At 40.9% G+C, this 21,127-nt stretch overlaps 1 protein-coding gene across 4 annotated transcripts in view; it reads right to left on the minus strand.

The window, feature by feature from the left end:
- PLXNB2 (plexin B2) overlaps positions 1 to 21,127 on the minus strand; it is a 267,942-nt gene that overhangs the window by 50,368 nt on the left and 196,447 nt on the right. For all 4 annotated transcript variants that reach the window (XM_056339913.1, XM_056339914.1, XM_056339912.1 and 1 more), the window contains 8 exons: positions 20,360 to 20,486; positions 18,441 to 18,591; positions 16,040 to 16,154; positions 15,192 to 15,294; positions 14,619 to 14,720; positions 8,639 to 8,731; positions 7,368 to 7,449; positions 2,053 to 2,225 (listed from right to left, as the gene is read on the minus strand). In XM_056339913.1, coding sequence (XP_056195888.1) covers positions 2,053 to 2,225; positions 7,368 to 7,449; positions 8,639 to 8,731; positions 14,619 to 14,720; positions 15,192 to 15,294; positions 16,040 to 16,154; positions 18,441 to 18,591; positions 20,360 to 20,486 — 946 coding nt within the window. The remainder of the gene's footprint in view (positions 1 to 2,052; positions 2,226 to 7,367; positions 7,450 to 8,638; positions 8,732 to 14,618; positions 14,721 to 15,191; positions 15,295 to 16,039; positions 16,155 to 18,440; positions 18,592 to 20,359; positions 20,487 to 21,127) is intronic.

The raw sequence follows: 21,127 nt of genomic DNA on the forward strand, positions 1-21,127 counted from the left end.
GATTTCGTGTCTTCTGTGGCACTGTTATGTACAAAACTCTTGCCTGGTGTTTATTCTGTTTTGAGTTTGCTTCCTCCACTAAAGCACTGATTTTGAAAAGTGAATGGATTGGGCTCCTCTCACAATCATTCCACAGAGCTTTTCCAGCATTTTTTTTGCCATGATTTTCACCCTTTAGGTTCACATCAGAACAGTGCCTTCCTAACACACAGTGCTGCCCCACATAGTGTCTTCAAAAACTTTTCTAGTCCCCTGACCTTCCTTACTGCATCAAATGGTAGGATGCTGCAGTACATGGGCTGATGCTAATTAAATAATTTGCAATTAAAACGAGGACTGAGAAAATCCTGCAGTCATAGTGGATTTCTCAGGTTGAAACATGGTCTGAACGGGCACTTGAAGTCTGAGTATTTGTTGGGAGACTAACCTGCTTTCCTACGTAATATTTGGAGCACCTCCAGCAAGACCTTTTCAGGTCTTCAGCTTTGGAGGGCTGCAAGTTTGCCATCAAGAAGGGGGAGGCTGCACAGACCCAAATGCAGTAATTGGAAGCCAAAAAAATACAGCTTCCGAAAGTCTGGGCTTTAATGTCTGTGCCATCTAAACCAGTTTCTCAGATCTACGCAAGTCTGAGCACAGAGACGTGGCTGCTGCTGCCAGCCCAGCTCCAGAATCACTTGCTCTGTTTTCCCACTGGTTCAACTTACTACAACTTCTTCCTGCTGGCCATCCATCCCTTTACACTCAACCCATAAATAAATGAGCTGAAAAATGACTCAATGGTTTGTGTAGGCATTTTCAAGTATTTTGTTCAAATCTGAAGCTAACAAAAGCTTTGAAAAAGCTAGTATTTTAGTATTTAGTATTTAATCCACAACGATGTACAATGAGTATCCCAGGTGAAAACACTTATTTTTCTTAATTTTCCTTCTCCTTCCCACTCAAATCATCTTTATCTTGGCACAGCTATCACACAAGTGTTCTTCACACTTTCTGTTGAGATTTCAGGGTATTTGCCTTCCTTGGCAGACTTCAGCTATTACCTGCCATTTCTTCTTAGACACACCATCATGGCCAACACCACCCAGCGTGCTGCTAGTCTGCCTGCGCCCACACTGCACCTCTAACTGTGCAGCCTCGGGAGATTCAGTGTCTCCACAAGTCTGACCCACAGGTTTCAGAATTAAACAGTTCCTATTGAGTGAAATATCCCAGTTACAACTCTCACCCTTTGTCATACAGTTACTGCATTTTGTGATAGCTTGTTTTCATTAAAGGGTGCGTCTGAGTTTCAAAGTACTGATACCACTGTTGCAGCAAATTAGATTTGCCCAGTGGAAGTTCTATCACTCTTTCCTTGACAATTATGCCCAGAAAACCAGCATTTGGCTTGCTGAAAAGGGCAAGGATTTATCACTTCTTGCTTTGGCTACTGGTCCACCAGGATGGACAACACTCTTCTCTCATCCCCGATGAATGCTCCAACCACAGAGCAAGCCAGGGGTGCACATCCGGCCTCTCTGACTTCTTAGATTTAACTTCCACAACCCTGGGTTTCATTCCAGTGCAGACTGGAAAATATCACTGTCAGCTGGAAAACACATTGTGATGCAGAAACAACCTGCTCCCTTATTAAACACTACTTAAAATTCTAGTTTAAAGCCTGTTAATGAGCCTGCTAAGTGCTTGTAGTTTCAGGAGCAGTGAACCTCTCATATAGACTTATTTCAGGTAGAAAGGACTTTAGGACAGAAAAAAATCCATGCTAATTCCCAAGAATCAAGTGCCATGTTTAAGCGTACACTGCTAGGCTGGCTTCTGGCACAGCGAGGACAAGGCTTGAAAAACAAGGAGTCTCAAAGACTCCATTCAGTCTCTTATTTTGAGTCTTTACAAATCTCTCACACATATCAATACTGGCATTTTTTCCTTGCAGCTATTTCAGAGGCTTACTTAACACCCTAGGAAAAAAACTGCCTTTCAGTATAAGCTTGCTTGGATGCTTTCTCTTGAAAAATAATAGGGAGTAGGGAGAGAAAAAAGCAATCTTACGCGAGTGATTTCTGGATGAGGACACGTGTTGGTGGGAGGAGCGTGACAGAGTTTTTCATAAACGCACTTGCTGGGCTTGCCATCTTCTTCACACCAGACACACTTATAGTCCTGATGGGCTGCGAGGCATAAGCTGCAGTCACTTCGTCCGTAAGAGCAGTTGTATAGAGTCACTGAAATATGAATGGTAAATGCACTTAGAATTTTTCCTCTGTTTTAAGGGTATTCAGTGTGTACTAGAAGTAAAATTAATCCTATATACAAAGCTCAGTGGAGTTGTGGGAAGAACATGCACATTTTGTACTTAACCTCTGAATGATGCTGAAAGAAAACTGTTTTTTTTTTCCCTGTATGGAAAAACCTGAAATCTATCCATGTGCAAAGTATAAATAAACTATCAAGTAGAACCCAAACACATTTTTGTCACTCAGGCACTGCCCAAATGTTTAAGTACAAAGTCCTTTCTTTGACTATCCTCAATGAACCTGCCTATACAACTGTTCAAAGACTAGTTCAAACAAACAGGTCCTCCTGGTGTACCAGGAGTCAGATGTGGAAGGGTGTAAACTCTGCATGGGTGTTGGTAGGAACAGACATCAGCTGGCACGGGACCTCTGCCAGCTGCATATTTAAAGGAAGAGAGCTGCCTTTGTAGGCTGTTTCCAGGATATTTTGGCCTTTCCAAAATCATTGCTAAAGCCTGAACTGAATAGAAAGTTAACACTTAATGAAGTGTTATCCTTTGTTCAAGTTAATACCTCTTCATTCCTCCGTTCCTCTCTATTTACTTGCTTTTGTTTTCCTTTTTGTCCTGATGTATGCCTTATTCCTTCTATAGTGGTGTTTAATTATAGTTTTTCTGAGCCAAGAAATCAGGTGAGACAGTCATGCCTCTCTTTCTGATGAACCATGCACTAATTGTCCCAGACACTAAGCTTGTTTTGGCACTCATCAATCTCTAGCATGATGAACAGTCACTGAACAAAATTAATTTTCCCAAATAGTTGCAAAGCCTTGAGACATAGCTAGTTGGTTCAGCACCATACGGAAAGCCTGGAGATGCACTTGAGAATCAGCCCAAAAGAAAACAGACAGAAAAGTTGACAACCGTTTCTCTAAGGGATGCATGCAAGTTGCGCGGATTACCCACTGTGTGAGTGCTGTGCTTCCCTGGGAAGGTGAGCTGATTACTGTAAAGAGGCAAGCTTCTTGCTCCCTCCTTTTCTGTTCCTTCCTTTCTTCCCTGCTTCTCTCTACTCTTTGTCGCTATTTTTTTCCAGCCACACAGCCTCTCACCCTCTGCCACCAAGGCTCTGGCAACTTGTTGAGTCTTCTTGTAAATCAGCTTAACTCATCAGAACAGCAGAAAACTATCCAGATTTCCCCCTGTGCTCTTTCAAGAGTTAAATGTGCTCACAGATGGGAGTGGGGAGTACAAGACAGAGACTCAATGTCTCCCCTCTCCACTAGTGATAAACTGTTTTATGTGCTCATTAAGTCTCAAGAAACAGTACCCTTGGTGACATTGGGTTTTTTCAAAGAAGGTTCATCCTTAAAGATGCAGGAAGCAAAACAAAGTAGAGGTGATCAGATGTGGGCAAGTGAGACTAGGATAAATCCCTTTGAGACTGCATATAGTAAAGGCCATCAAAACCAGCTTATTTAAAGAAAGCTTTTATTCTCAGATGAGCTGGACTCTAGGAAGCTAGACACCTGTGAAACCACCCTCCATTCACTAACATATCAATGCACTTGATATCTTCCTAGATAATAGCTGTAGCAGTAGCTTTTTGAATCTAATTCCAAGAGGCTACCATGTTAGATTTCTACTGAAAGAGTAAAATGAGAATGCTGGTTTTCCATTATTTTTCAGCAGTGTCCTTATTCCCCTGCTAGGCATGAACAGTATTACAGATGCCCAGACCCTGGCTACAGTCTCTCTGCCACTTGCATGACCGCATATAACCTCAGACGGGCAGTTTTTCTCTAAATGCTGCATATTTAAAACCTTCAGCATTCAGTTTCACAGCCAGTCTTTAACAGAATAACACATTTTTAATTCCTTACCTTACACTGAAGAGTTAATGTACTGATGAGGCCCGGTTTCAACCCTTCCTACATCTAATCAGCACAGTAAAGCTACTTGATTTCAAGTAGCTTTACCAGCACAAACTCAGCTGAGACATTGTCGGAGGTGTAGGCAAAGCGGAGGGACTGACATTTGTAACAATGAATCAATGAGAAAGAGCATCCATTTAATTCAACCCCTATCTTGAATTCTCAGGGAAGCTATGAGCACAAAGTAGGAGCAGCATCATTTGCTTCATACACCGAGCACTTCAATACAGAAGTCACTGAGCAACAAACATAACCCAAGCAATATTTTCAACACTTTGTGTGTCAGCTGTTCATCTGTACGTTCAATGAGAATGCAGCGCTGAGGAAAAGCACCAGACTGACAGCCCTGGTACTGTCGCTGTTTGCTTTTATAAGCAGAAGATGTGGGCAGCAGCAAGGAGAAGTTTCCTTGCATCTATGCTGTGAATTGCTTTTGCAAGAACTAGATTGCTTTCTTAATCCAGCACACTGAAAGGTTGCTACCGCACAGGGACTTCGGCAGGTAATAGTTAAGCAAATCTTCCCAGTGCCTTCCTAAACCCTGCATTTCCCACCCACACTGCCACATGGCCACCTGGTATGGCACAGGAATACGCTTACTGAATTATTTTGTTATCCTTCATCAGCTGGATAGGGATTTTCATCCCATCCCTCAGCAAACAATGTCAGTGCTGCAACGTCTTGATGTGACGTCACTCCCCTCCAGTTGCATAAATGCCACAGAGAAAGCTACAGCCTTAAAGCACTAAACACTCCCCCTGTTCACTGATCAGCTCATTAAATGTACCAGCAGCAAGCCACTCATTAGATTCCAACTCTTATCCATCACCTTGAGATACCAGCTGTGAAATCATTGATAAAAAGGACAAAGGATAAAAGGGATATATTGGATTTCATACTGTTCAGAACCCCTGATGACTTGAGATGTAAAAACGCTATTGTAACTTAGTATTCACTAAGTGTTACACAAAGAAAGGGTTCTTTCAATGGCAGGTTCAAAGGTGCTTCTCAGCAGCAACCATATACCCAAAGCCAATTCTTTTCAAGATGCGGAAAAACACACTATGCTCTGGATTTCATATGGCAAGGAAATTTAAAAGCAGGAAAGAAATTGGATTAAAACAAAATCCCTTTTATTAAAAAAAGGGAGACATTTGCTGGTAAGTTTTCAATTCCCCTCTTGCAAGGGTTCTATATTTCAATTTGAATGATAACATTTCTTTAATAATTTAGCTTTTTTTTTTTTTTTCAATGTTTTTCACAGACTTGGAGAAAAGATGTTGGGAGTATTTGGTCAAAATTCTGCAGTTTTAAATACTGCCTTTGGAATGGAAATAAGACAGTGCAAGATTGTAATGTGACCTCCCCATAGCATCCATGCCAGGTCCTCTTTTAAGTGCTGCATGCATAGGGAAAATCTTCTAAACACATACTTCTATGCTGCCAATAAGAAAGGGAACAAATTTAAATATTGTACAGATGGAAAATACGGTCTGAAGATTTAATCTGCAGGGGAAATTACTTGGGGCAGTATTAGTTTTCCTGATGTTGATTCCTCACACAAGTAACAAGTGTGCTGCCTCACAGTTTTCACAATATTATGCTTTAAACTTCAGTCCAAAGGAGCATAAGGTAGGTCCCATTTCCCAGATACGGCTCCACTGATTTTGACAGAGCTTCCTCGCCTCAGCTCAGGACTAGGCTCACAGACATAACTGCTTCATTGCCGTATGTTGGAAGTAATAGAAGAATTTATATCAGAGACCAAGTCTCTGTCTATAAAACACTTAATATACTTTTTTTTTGCCACAGAAATGAATGAAGTAATGAGCTGAAAGCACACCGAACGTTCCTGTGTATTGCTGATCACCAGCAGATGTAAAGACTCCAAAACCTGTCTGAGCTGAGACACAAATGAAAGTTGCGATTTCAGGTGAACTCCATACAAGTGGCAGTGAGAAGGACCCCTTTTCTGCTGTTGGAGGGGAAAAGTTCATTGGGAAGGGAAATGGCCATTGAAGAAAAAAAAAAAAAGCAAACTACTAACTACATTTGAACTGTGAAGCTATTAGGATTGTGCTTCAGAGCAAACCCAAACTTGCAAATCACCGAATAGTTTGGGTTGGAAGGGACCTCTAAAGGTCATCTAGTTCAACCCCCCTCGCCTCATGAGCAGGGACATCTTCAACTAGATCAGGTTTCTCAGAGCCCCCTCCAACCTGACCTTGAATATTTCCAGGGATGGGACATCCACCACCTCTATGGGCAACCTCTTCCAGAGTTTCATCACCATCACAGATTTCTTCCTTCTATCTAGTCTAAATCTACACTGCTTTAGTTTTAAACTCTTTTAGTTTAAAGCTAGTTTAGTTTAAAACCATTACCCCTTGTCCTGTTGCAACAGTCCCTGCTAAAAAGTTTGTCCCCATCTTTCTTATAAGCCCCCTTTATATATTGAAAGGCCACAAAAAGGTATTCCCAGAGCCTTCTCTTCTCCAGGCTGAACAACCCAGCCTGTCTTCATAGGAGAGGTGCTCCAGCCCTCTAATTGTTTTTGTCGGCCTCCTCTGGAACTGCTCCAACAGGTCCATTTCCTTCCTGTACCGAGGGCTCCAGAGCTGGACGCAGCACTCCAGGTGGGGTCTCACAAGAATGGAGTAGAGGGGGAGAATTGCCTCCCCTCGACCTGCTGGCCACAGTTCTTTCAATGCAGCCCAGGATATGGTTGGTTTTCTGGGCTGTAAGAGCATATCGCCAGGCCATGTTGAGCTTCTCATCCACCAGTACCCCCAGGTCCTTCTCCTTAGGGCTGCTCCTAATCCATTTTCCACCGAGCCTTTATCTGTGCTTGGGATTGCCCTGACCCATGCGCAGGACTTTGCACTTGGCCTTGTTGGACTTCATGAGGTTCGTATGGGCCCACCTCTCAAACCCCTCACAGTCCCTCTGGACAGCATCACTTCCCTCCAGCATGTTGACTGCACCACACAGCTTGGCATCATCAGCAAACTTGCTGACAACACTGATGTTTAATTCTTGAGTTTAGTATTAATAACTTTTGATCTGTCAGATTTAATTATTTCACCCAAACCAGTAAACCTACAACGGTAACATTCTTATTCACATGACTCCAAATTATGAAGGAATAGATTTCTGTTTACTGTAATTAACCTGTTAAACCTGTATTTCATACTTACCCATCAGTTTGCTGTCAATCTTGACCTTATCGGTTCTTATGGATAAGTTAAGTTGTAGGGTCTCATTTGCACTATAAGAGAACTGGAAAAGATGACACAATACAGATATTATACCTTCATTTGGCAAGGTTAATTTCATGTGTTTTCTATGATTCTTAATAATCAGAGCTGTGAAGGTTTTAGAAGCTATCCCAAACCTCACGGTCGTCTTTTCATCTTGGCCAAACAAACTTACAGAAAAATGTTTTAATGATCATAATCCTTCACAATCAGAATTTTCAAGCACCAAGGGACAACAATGTCTGAATACTCCCTTTTCATTAATTTAATTTACATTTGGTTACAAGCATCCAAGTAGCAAAGGTACTGTTCAGATTCAGTAAGTACAGCTGCTGACCCTGCTGAGTTCTCCCTTCCCACACCATCTGGCCCCATTACTTCTGTGGACATGCCAGACTTGCACCACATGGAGGGGAAATCTCTTGCATCTTTTGCAGTGCAACCCCCTCGTTATAGTCAAAGCACAAGGTTCACATGCTCCAAGACATAAGCTTCTGCTCTTGTTGAAAGACAGGAGCAATAAAACCCAGTAGGAAGGAAAACGAGCAAAAAAAAAAATAATGTAATGGCTTTATAAAGCAAATACTTTGTGTCTGGCTCAAATGCTGCATAAAACCTAATTAGTTCTCAGAACTACTCTGTTAGTAAGCATATAAGACATAAAGGTTAAAGCCAGCATAACATTTGTGAGTCCAACTTTGAGCTTTGTAAATAGACTATTTGTAAAAACTATTATTTCCTTTCTCTTTAAAATAAACCAGAGTGAAGGAAGCATAGCTAGTAAGTAGCCAAACAACAACATATTGTTACCATTCCCATTTCTACAGATGTAAAATGGGAAAGATAATGAATTGGAGTGTGGAGAGGGAGAGCTCTGAAATTCTTATCTTTTATCCTCAATGATTTCACCAGATTTCATAAAAAGGGAAGAACAGAAGAATAATGGTCCCGAATTTCTCCAGGCACAGTTCAATGAACACATGGATTACATAGAGAAATAAAGGAGAAAGATCGAAGGCTTTGAAGGGAGACCCCAGGAGCTCTGAGCCAAAGTTGCTGCCTTTGCTGCTGCCAAAGAAGAATCTCTATCAGAGGTCACTTTCTTCTCTAAGGGAAACTATTACCTGTATATTTCTGGACACACACAGACACTGGAACAGGAGTATAAGAACTGAATATATTTGGTAGGGGAATCGTAATTTTGCATTTACCTCTTTACTCATGAATGAAAATTTTCCTTCAAGTGATTCATCAACAGGAGCTTCAAATTCAAACTGGCTGTTTGCAACCACAAATTTTTTCTCCTATGGAAGAGAAACATTCAGCTTAGAATTTGTATAGCATCATCAAGCATTATAAAATATCACCAGGCAATATTCTGTTCAGCACTGGAAGTAATAAGACCAAATGGAGAAGACTAACCAGTTAAAGTCATCTTCTAAAACAAAGCTAGTGAAACACCAAGCCAGCGCAATCTGCTACTTTCCTGCACCCCTCCAACATTCATTAGCGGTGGAAGCACCAAACAGTACTAATAAGACAAGAACACGTCTAGAACTCCATTTCAGGGAGAAATAAGAAAAAGCCAAGAGATGTGAATACTGGATGGCTTCACACATCAGACGTGTTATTAACAGAGCTGTGTGAGCTCTCTGTAGGGATCCTGGGCAGAGCAGGAATGCAAGTTTTGGATGGGAAATGGAACTGAATATCTCTCAGAGCTTGCTAGCTTTGTTTCTCCTGTCTCACCATGAGTCCAGCTGTGTTTTCGCAGGACAGTCTTTGATGGCAGCACGAGCATAAGGGTATTCCTGCCTCCTACACACCTTCTTACCCCTCTCTTCTCCCTAGGCCCTAAACCCACTCATTCCTGCCTGTAGGCTGCAGCACGTACCAGCCTGCACTGCACTGGCAAAACTCTCAGCTCATCTGTTCTGTGATTAAGTCAAGGAACTGAGTTGGCTAAAAACCAAACACGTCACCCCATGATGCTGCTTCTGCACTGGGTGATTCTTCTGCTGTGGCCCACAGGTCAGCTACGCTAACATCTTTGACAGAAGAACCAGAGAAAGAAACAAGTAGCAAGGATATTTTCAGATAGTATTGTTGATAGACTTATGAAACCAGAACCCACTGGGGGATAAGACCACTCTCACCTTTATAAAATCATAGAATGCTTGGGGTTGGAAGGGACCTTCAACTCCTTAGTCCAACACCCCTGCCATGGGTGAGGACATCTTGCTCAAAGCCCCGTCTAACATGACCTTGAACACTTCCAGGGATGGGGCATCCACAACTTCTCTGGGAAACCTGTTGCAGCATCTCACCACCTTCATCATAAAAGATTGCTTCCTCATATCCTATCTAAACCTACCCTCTTTCAGTTTGAAACTGTTGTCTCTTGTCACTACAAGCCCTAGTAAAGTCTCTCTTTCTTATAAGCCCCTTTATATATTGAAAGGCTGCAAGAAGGTCTCCCTGGAGCCTTCTCTTCTCCAGGCTGAACTACGCCAGCTCTCTCAGCCTGTCTTCACAGGAGAGGTGCTCCAGCCCTCTGATAGTTTTCATGTCCCTACTCTAGAACTGCTCAAACAGGTTCTTGTCTTTCTTGTTCTGGGGACCCCAGAGCTAGATGCAGTACTCCAGGTGGGGGCTCATGAGAGCAGAGTGAAGGAAAATAATCAGCTCGCTTGACCTGCTGGCCATGCTTCTTTTGACACAGCCCAGAATATGGTTGGCTTTCTGGGCTGCAAGAGCCCATTGCTGCCTCCTATCTAATTTGCCATCCACAAGTATCCATACAAGTCCTTCTCCTCAGGGCTGCTCCTAATCCATTCATCCCCCAACCCATATTGATATTGGGCGTTTCCCCCACTGAGGTGCAGGACCTTGCCAGTGACCTTGTTGAACTTCATGAGAGCTTCACTTCGATGCCTTCTGTGGATGTAAAAAACTAGTCCCTGCTTTTGTCCAGAGCTCCTCGAGTCTTGGAGAATGTGGCAAAAAACCCCAATGGTTACTTGATTACTCTTTCCTGCTCCAAGGGTAAGCTATCTCCTGCTGTAATCCAAGCCTTATGTATGAGTGTTGCAGTTCAAGTCCAAATCAGTTTCCCTCAGATGGGGCACCAATTGTCACAGCACTAACAAAACTAGCAAGCTGCAAAAAGGCTTTATCATGAGTCAGATTCTACTATCCAAGCTGTTTCTCCATCCTCCCGAGATGAGACCAGACGAGACCACGCTCCTCCTGCTACTGGATTCTTTCTTCTGCAGACTCCTCCTCCATCCAGCCTCCTCTTTCATGCTCCACAGGGCTATTTAACCACTTAGTGGGAATGAGCTACAGCTGCACATTGTCCATGTCAATCAACCCACTGCCATTGAAGCAAGGCCACAGCTGCATGTTATCAATGTCAATCAGCCCACTGCCTTCATTCCTCTACATATGAGCATCTTATACTGTTTACTTGTAGCTACTTCTTCAATGCTGGAATTGCTGGTAACTTACAGGCCACTAGGTTTACCCAATTGGTGCTGTGGAAACCTTTCCTATTGCACCTTCACTGTAACAGGTTGGCAGCAGACCCAAGAGCCCCCCAAGGCTGGGGCTGAGGAGGAGCATGCGCTTTAACCAGGTAAAGGCCTACTAGTCTCTAGGAGGTTTATGTCAGAGGGGAACAGATTTTTTACTTCTTCCTTCTCAGAAGCTGAATAAAAAAAAATAAGCTACTGACTGAGCTCTGAAAAGCCTTTTCTGAAAGTTTTACAGCCTGTTCTGCTGTACAGAAAACATCTACATACTGCAAGTTTTAAAGCACCTTATGAATCTCTATTTTGAGGAACATTACCTCGCTTTCCCTACTCTGTATATCTCAATACATCATGTATTTTTCAAAAGTGTTCAAATTCTGCTGCTGCTGCATGAAGTCTTTCCCACATGCTTAACAGGAGGGAGGGAAAGGGAGCTTTGGTGTAATGCGACATCTGCTACCTGGAGTGAACTGAAATCAGGAGTTGCTATGCCAGTCTCTTGAGCAGAAGACCACAGAGCTCACGTTCAGCAGTCTGGGTGCAAGCAGAGACACATAGCAAACACTGGGAAGTGGGTTACACATCAGATACACGTGACAAAGACAAATCCAAATGGGAAATTACTCTTAATAAAAATCTTTGGAGGGCTAAAAAGATTATCTTGATGCTGGTACACCTGTGTCTTCTACTGTGCCAATCTTTCAAGGACTCAGAGAATACCTCTCAGAAGTTGCATGCAATATGACTGATCAGTACTAAACTTTCTTCTCAACCGCTTGTCCTGGTTAAGGCTATTCCCAAGAAAACTACAATGGCTTGGATTTACTTCTCCTTTCTACTGAAAGAATTTCAGTAGGAAGGAGGGGCAGAAAACCAGTCAACAGCTGCTCCTCTTTTAGTCTATTCCCCCCCAGGGGAAGCCCTTATGAGGAGGTTTATTCATTGTACTGTAAGGGTTCACAGGTTAAGAGGTGCATGCTAAACGTGTGAGCTTATTCTTCCACCTTCTGTTCTGCAACAGCCATTTTAGAACCCATCCACCTCTCCTACTCACTGAGTAAACCCAAACCTTCACTGCTGATCTCCACCTAGAAACAGCGATGCTACATGCATAATGTTGGCTAGTGTACTTAGTCACCCATGACAAAGCAGGTTGTGTGTTGCTCTTTTAAGCAAAGCACGGATTAAGCCAAGATAATAGAGTTAGTAGTTCAAAGTGTAACAGAACATTCATTTTTGCTTTTTCTAAGCAAGAATTTAGGCAAGGAAAATAGGAGAAAAATGGATATATACCAATGTCTTAATCAAGAAAGACTTCAAACGTGCTCATAGCTGCATGGCTGCTAGCTCCAAACACACTGTAATGCCCAGCATATCCTGTGGCAAAATCGTTCCACATGAGAAGCCTTGTGCTGTTTTGCTTTTAGGCTGCAGGCCAACCCATACAAAATATCCGTCCATGGCTTCTCCTGAGCCACCTTGCCCTCCATGAGATGTTTACCAGAGGCTGAATGTAGGTTATGTCCTTACTCAAATGAACTTTCAGTAAACAAAGTAACTGCTTCAGGTAGCATGACCCCACAGGCATAAGTGCCTGTAAGATTACAACTATTTCATGCCTTATTTATCGCTTTTGCATATACTTAGAGGTCTGTATCTACAGCTGTAGTCACTGTGTGTGCCTGTTCAAGTCCTGGCACTGAAAGCATTATTATTTTGGCCTAAAAATGCATCTCTGTATCAGGATGTATGGAGCTGCTCCCATGACAGAGATGGTGTTCCCTCATTGTTCTCACCTAAGAAAAATTATTCTGAAATCACGTGACACTTATTGCTCTCCAGCAAAACTCCAGCCTAGGGCCTATGCATTCATCTTGCTTCTTACAGAGACTTGAATTCCATGTAAGCCTTCCCGGTTCCAAGTTAAATAAATGCATACTAAGTCTGGTCTGTAGGCAAAACATTAAACGCTGCTGCCCATGACAGGGCATTCAATCCACAGGATACATCTCTGCCTTTCTTAAATGTAATTGATACCTTACAGAGAAAAAAAAAAAAAAAGGACAGAAGCTTTTTCATTCCCTTTCCTCTACTAGTAGTTCAGAAAGATTAAAGTGCTTATTCACAGAATGATAAACTAGATGAAGGAGGTTTTGGGTTCCTGCTGCTGTTTCTCCTTGGAGGAAAAAGGTCCTCTGGAAGTCAAATCCAGCATATCTAGGTTATGCATCTGCCCTGAATTTGTTCTTGACAGAGAAGGGGTACTTCCACTTACATCAAGTGAGCAGGGAAAGATTTTCCTCTTGTGCAGAAAAACAGCTCTTCACAATGTTAAACAACAGAAATGTGAGTAAATTCTTTGAAATACTTGTCCATTTTTAGCAGAGCTAGCTGTGGCCTTTAAGGCAAGTTTTGTGAGCCACATCTTGCATACAGCCAGATATCCTACCAAGGACCTGTCCCGGCATCTCAGAGAACAGACCAAATTCACCAAATTGCTTTTCTTTGCTTACATATATTTTAAGGTCTTCAAACAAAAATGTTTATTTTTGAACATATGTTTGTATAGCATGGTCTTGCTATATGTATTGTGTAGTGATACACTTCATATGATTGCAGTGCTTGCAGGTTGCTTTTTACCCTTCTCTGAATATCTCTCTTACATTACTCCCCAGACCTGTTCACCCTTTTTCACCCCTTGGCAGGCACAGCAGAGGTGATAGAAGGACGTCATAAGCTGTACAGTACTTCAATTTGAGAAAGGGAAAAAAAACCAACCCACCCTCAAAACCCAAGAGCCTTCTTTCCCTGGACAGATGGCTGGTAGTTAAAGCAATCGATGCAATCTCCAGTGTATCTTATCATCAATTCACATTTACACAAAGACAACACAGAAACAAACAATAGTAATAGAACAATACTTGAGCTATCACCTAAAGAAGTGAGGTTTAAACTTTATTTTTATCAAAGTAACAATAAAATTGTATGCATTGTCTGGGTTATAAAACAATTAAAAGCTTGAGGTCAAAGTCTGGCTTCTTAGAAGCTTTGTAATTTACTTTCTGGAAGCAAGTACTGAGAAACCCTTGCTACATCTAAGAAAATACCTGATCTCTGGTTTGATGGTCGCACACACACAAAAAGAAAAGTAAAAGATTGTTTTATTCACACTAAGAACCATTTAATTTCTGAGTGCATTTCACACTAAGAACCATTTAATTTCTGAGTGCATTTTTTTGTTTGAAAAATTAGAACTGAATTAAGCACAAAAGTGATGTCATTCTAGAACAAAAATACCCCAGTATTTAATTAGAAAAAAGAAAAGACACATTCACAATTCCTAAATCTTCTCTCATTTCATTAGATGAAAAATAATTGTCAGGTGTTTCAGTAGGTTCAACTTACACTCTTTAAACTCCCCCCACCCCCCCAACACCTAGTAGTTAAAATATTTTGTCGAGCTCTGGTTCTGTCTTGGTGATGACTCTACTACAGTAACCAATATTATATCAAACTTGAGCATGTAGCTCTCTTCCTTCTTTAAAAACAGTTATGAGCAGGATCTCCAAGGAACACAAACTAATGCTCTAGTTTAGGGGTGTGGGCTGCAGTTTAAGTGGAATTCAAACGACAGCTAGCACTGAATTAATCTTCTTACCCGATAATAAGCTAGATGTCTTCCCTCGAAATACACCGTCGTTCGGTACTCCATAGGTATTATTGGAGGGTTAGGATTTAGAAACTGTGGGCATTCTTCTTCCTGGTGAGAGAAACATTTTATATGTTATTCCAAATAAAAAGTCTTATCACAACAAGCTCCAATGGCCTTCGGACAATGGAATGATTGTTCTGAAGAACTTCATGCTTAAAATACAGTGACAGATTTGATTACACCCTTTCAAATTAGACATGCTAAAAATGACTGCAGCATATGTCAAAGCTGTGGGTGATTATCTTTCTCAGCCTTGAAATCTTGTTCCTCCCATTGAAGCAAAATAGTAAAAGGAACAAAAATATCCTTTCAGGAGTTATTCAGTCTCACTGCCCCTCCTCAATCACACCCTTAAATTCCCACCCCCGCACTGTCACTAAAAAAACCCACCTTACACTCTGGAGTTAACTTTAGAATAATTTTAAAATCCCTAATTCAACCAACTGATACGAGAGAGAAAGTAAAGAAAATACAGAAGTGTTCTAATAAAAACCTAATAATCTTATTTTTAAACATTACCATATTTTGTTTAATCACATCCTGTACTGAAGAGGACTCTTCACAGATATGTCTCTTCCAGTCCCACTGGCAATTCCATCTATTGCTTGCACAGGAATAGCATCTACAAATATAACATGATAGTCATGACAAACTGTCAGGCTTTTTCCCCGGTTGACAAAAAAAGTAAATGAAATTCCATCTTTATTCATGGAGGCTAGATCAATCTGTTATAGTGTCCTTACTATTTTAAGCTGAAAAATTCATAGTAAGAACAGTTCGAGAACCCCCAAAAGCTAATTTCTCCCTTAAATATTTGAGCAAGGATCAGAAAACTACAGCATCTCGCACAAACTTTGAGATCGAGTCTGAGATGACTGGAAATGATCTTGATCAACCTTCATACACAAGGATGAACAAAGCGGGCTGTGGGCTGGCTGCGCCTGCCCCGGGGCAGCATCACCTCAGCAGGGCAGATGATGGGGGCAGAGCCAGCTTTGACTGTCCTCTTTGAATGCACCACAACCCAAAGCACCAATTCATCATTTGAGGGAACAAGTAGGTAAGCAGATGTCCGCAGAGCTCACCTGCAGATACATTAGCAGCTACAGAAATGGCAACCCAATAAACTAGCCTTTAATTATATGTGCCATGAATAGTCCTTTTCCACGTGTTTTACGTTACCGGCTCACCTGCTGCTCTTCAACCTTTTAAAAGCTCCATTAAAATGTAAGAAAAAGGATTTGGACATTAGATTTTGAGAGGGCTAAAGCCTTAATTATGAAATGGTTGAGCAACTCAGCTGCCAGTTAACTGAAACACCATGCTACAGGATCTAAACACCTAAGTTAAGAAGCTGAAGTACTTACGGTTGATTTTCAAAAAGATTCATTGCTTCTTCACAGTCATAAAAAGGGTAAGTATGTGACGCAAAAAATACCTTGTTCTCTTCAAAAGTTAACTGAAGTGGAACTGAAACATGATCTATCACAAAAGAAAAAGAATTATCTAAGTGGTGGTGGAATTCTTTAGCTCTTGAGCTGAATAATACAATGATAATACTTCTGTTATTTTACAGCACATAAGCAAATATTTAACAATACTGTTGACGCTCCAGATCTCATGACCTGTTAGACTTTATATCTATAAGCTCTGTTTTGTCTTTTTAAGCTTTACAAAATTTTCAGCACGTGGCTGTCAGAAGAAAAGCCGAGATGAGATAAAGAGAAGAAGCAAAATCACAGAATAGCTTAGTTTTATGGAAGTGTTTCTCAGTGGTGCTATCATCATGCTAGAATTTTAAAAAGTCTAGAAGAACAAGGAAAACTGAGAAAGGAGATAATTGAATACAGATGAAAACTGGCATGAGAACAGTCATTTTAAATAAAACATTTTCTTAAATATGAATATGTCTGCATGTAAAATTACTTCTTTCATTCGTGGATTAAAACTGTCATCATCATGTGAATTAAAGCAAGTGATCATTGTGGTTAATGCCTAACAGGGCCTGCAAAGCTAAGTTACCACAGGCACTTGTGATCTTCAGTTCACTGTACATGGTTTCTCCACAAATGTACTTCTCATCTGGATTATTACTGAACTAAGAATGGAAAATTTATCGTCAGAAACTGGTGCTTTCCTCAGCAAAGCTGTTTGAAATACCTTTTGCAGAAATCATTGAGCCCTTGTGACAAGCTATTTCACAAGATATTGAGCAATTTCAAACTCTGCTTTCCTTCAACAGGTTCTTGGAAGACCATCAGCTTCGTGGCCGGAAGTCACCTTTGCTTGCACTGGGTCCCCTTGAATATTTCAGACTGGTAGGAACGCCAGGGGATTTCCTAACAACAGGACTGCAAAAAAGCATCCTTCCTCTCTAGATACATCCTAGTCCCTTTGGAACCAACCACAACTGAAGTAACCCAGACTTTTCCAAACTCAATAGGATCACTTAACAGTAAGTGGATGGCTCAGGACTTTTTTGTCACATGCTGCCAGGAACCACTGCCTGTGTTCATAACCATCTGCCTTCTTCTGAAGTGTCTGCCAAGCTTCTGAGCATATTTATATTACTTTTGGACACCCTTTCAGATGGGTCCCTGTTCAACGAACTCAGAGAGACGTATTATTTCTAGGTGACTTGGTTACTCTAATGCCATCCCTAACAGGCTTCTAGTTGCATATTTTATGCTGGAAGATATCAAGATGTCATGTTTATCAACCTGGTTGCTTTATGTCCTGCTTTACAAAATGTTTAGGGAATGTGATTTGGCCTTAAATAACAGAGTGCTGCTTTAACGATTAGCATAATCTGATACTGTGAAACACCCCAGCCAGTTTAAGAGTGAGATTTTACCTTCATTACTTTTCCTGCAAATAAAACTAGATTTTGACCAGTTTCAGTCTTAAGAAAATTGAAACTTATCTTAAAAAGTACTTCTAAGTATTGCTTTGACAGTTCATGGCTGTTGTTATACATATAAAAGGGATATCCTCACAGGTACCCCTGCAAGCTCCAAGACCACTTGTTTTTTTGGGTTTTTCTTTTTGTTTTTTTAAACTTGATACATAATAAACAGTGCTGTGTTAACAGTTTTATTCCATGTGTTTATGCATCATGATGTATGAACTTAAAGAACTGTCTAGGAAATAGCACAAGAATTATGGTTGGCAACAGACCTTAAGCATATAATCAGCGGTTCAGAACAATGATACAGCCTTTAATTATACGATCACATCTTTTTCCACTGGTCTTACTTTTGCAGAAGCTGGAGGGCACATAGAAGAGGCCAGAAGGCTTTACGAGAGAAAGGACAGCCTTTGACATGGACCAGAAAACAAGTCACTGAACTACAGCTGACTAGGGCAAAACTAAGACATCAAGAGAAAAACTTTGTATCTTCCACAACTCAAGAATGATAAGGGTAAGATTAGAGTAGCTGGGTTTTGTTTGTTTGGAACACAGAATAGCACCACTCTGGCTCTGTGCATACACCTCTGCCAGTCTCCTGTTTCAGGTTCCTGGTAGAAACACTGTGAATGCTACAGCTTGTAAATATAGCAATGGGAAAAATTTGAACAAATCTTTTTTTTTTTTTTTTTTTTAATTTTTCACAGGACAGTTCAGCAACAGACTATCTGGGGAAAGGGACTGGAAGAGGAAAAAAACACTTGTATGCAGCTCGTATGAGAGCACCACATTAGAACCAGCAGGCTACATTCTTTCCTTTTATTATACATAGATATATAAATAAAGTAATACTTCTTTACCTTGATATTTTGGTGTTGGAGGAATTATATCGGGTGGATCACAGACAATAACCCCTTCTTTTACTTGAGCGTAATGGGTTGTTTCACCAAATGTACACAAAACCTGGTCGCTCTGAGTCAAAGCTGGCAATGGACTTACAGTCAGTTCCACCTGGAAACAAAATTTAAAAAAAGGTAAAATATTTGAAAGAAATTAACCAAGACCCGGTAGGATTTATTGTCAGAGAATGTCAACTGCTCTTCTTTTTTGGTCAGTGGTGATATTTTGGCTAGTATCACAGCAGATGGCTCTCCTTTTCATTTTTTCTTTCTTCCCATCTGTTAATCTTTTTTTCTTGTACCTCTACTAGTTCTTCCAGGCTGGGTCTATGTCGAATTAGACTGGTACAAAACCCTCTTGTCCTGTCAATGCATTAGATCAGAACAAAAATGTCTGTACAGACACACCCAAAGCCTTTTATTCTTGTCCTCAGCATCCAGTTTAGCAACAGTAAACACAGTAGTTAACACTGAAATCCTGACAAACTTAATTAAAATTACATTAACCTTAGGTGTTACTAGTGCATAATGAAACCAAGGCTGGATGGGCTGGAAAAGCTGGAGTTTGAAAGGGCTGACAGAAAAATTGGCTTCCTCAAGACTCAATGTACATCCAATAAACCCACTGAGATCTATCTTTACTGCTGAAAAAGGATTCTTGAGTGATGGTGAGGTCTTAACGTCCTTGAGAAAATTACCAATACAGAATGCATGTGTGAAACTAAAAGCAAAATGAAATGGGAAAACTTAGCAAGGAAAGTATGAATTTTGGATGAAATTAATGGATTTCTTGCAATTTTGGATGCTGTCTATTTAATGCTTCAGATGTGTTAATTATGCAGGTTAACTTTTTCCATTTTGCATTGCCAGTAGAAATAACAATCATCCCTTTCTCATTGAAACTGTTCCACTATGTTATGAGCTGCAACATTTTCTGGTGAGTAAAGGAATCGTGAGGAAACAGTGGCATTAGTGATGTTGCAGGCAGCATGTAAATGCTCATTTGAAGTTGAGTCTGGTTTTGGGTTTTAGGTGTTTTGGCCTCAGATGCTCGTATGAGACACCAGAGACTTGTCAACACAAGTTGACAAGATCTGAGCTACGAGAAGGTATGGATTTTAAGTGGATTAGTTACACTCTAGTAATGTTTTCATTCAACATAAAAATGTCTTTAATATAATGCTGTTTACAACATTTAGGAATGGAATTACAGCGACTTGAATGAAAGTCCCTTCATTTCTGCTTAAGAGGGCTTAAAAGCCATTTTACTGATTTTACTTGCTGAGCAGCCCCAGGAAGCCCTCAGTCTGCACTGGCATGCTTCATCTGGAGTTCAAGCAAGTTATGACACCCTGACCCTGGTCACACCGTGAACACTCAGTTTTGTGGCCACAGAGTCATTTTGCATGCTGAATTTACCTTCCTCATGTACCCAGACAGACTTTGCTGTGTAGGCAAAACTACCACTGATTTTAAAGCAACAGCTTATAGCTTCACTGCTTACTTAAGTTTATGCTCAAGTAAGCTGAAAGGGCAGCATGAAATCTCCCCTATCAATTACTTTTTATGGGTTATACAACATTGTGCAAGACTTTAATAATATTCAGATAATTGTAAGTGCTTTATCATCCATACTAGTGCATCATTTTGGTTTACACAGAAGGTCAAAAAGAGCATTTCTTCGAAGAAAACATGAACTACCAGCCTGCAAAAACAGCAGGCAAGAAAGAGCATTGTGAGATATGCCAGAGACTGAGATATCCAAAACATGATCCTATTCTTAGTCTCCACTGTGCATAAAGAAATGCAAATATTAAGCTTCCTGGTAGTCACATCAATGTGCTTCAAGAACATGTAGGGAAAGCATTTTCTTGCCATACCTTAGCAGGGGCTCTGCGACTCATATTTAGAGGGTCTGCACTAATGATAGTCATGCATGTGCCGCTTGGACTCCACAGCCAGTGGTTCTCCTTATCGGCTGTTCCACAGTCTGCCTTCTTTGTGCACCTGACAAAACAGGAACAAAACCCAAAGCAAAGCAATATTATAGCTGGACTCTGCTTTCTCTGAACTACGCAACAATTTCAGGATTAGAGCCTGAAATTACAACACAAGATGACTGGGCATTTGCTTTTATAATGACTATTCAGGTTGCTATTAGAGAATTTTTAATAGAATACATGATGGAATAAGTATTTATGGTTTAAGATATCAAAAGCAAGTGGGGAAACACGCCCATACTATTTTGAACACCACATTGGATTAGACAACCCAATTCCATACAGAGGCAGTAATATTTAGCACAGGAGCCATCAGGCAATGGAGCCATTGTCTGATCATCTGAAACCAGGCTGATTAATCTTCATTGTAATATATAACAAAGTCCTGAATGAGTGGGCACAGTTTGTTTTTTCTGCAAGTCCAGTGGCAGACACCTACGTGTTGCCAGTAATAAGACACCCCTCTTGTGAGAGCAAAATGCAACAGAGAATTATTGCTGGGGACACCGGGCTTGTGGAAAGCTCCCGTGAAGCTGTAGCACTAGGAATGTTCCTTTTGTAGCGAATGTTTTCATTCATTTCACTCCTGTAAGTACTTTAAGACCTCTCTCTGCCAGGGCACTGTTACTGCTACGGGAAGACAACCAG

Source organism: Falco biarmicus, chromosome 5, assembly GCF_023638135.1.
Source record: "Falco biarmicus isolate bFalBia1 chromosome 5, bFalBia1.pri, whole genome shotgun sequence".
In the NCBI taxonomy this organism is placed as follows: Eukaryota; Metazoa; Chordata; class Aves; order Falconiformes; family Falconidae; genus Falco; species Falco biarmicus.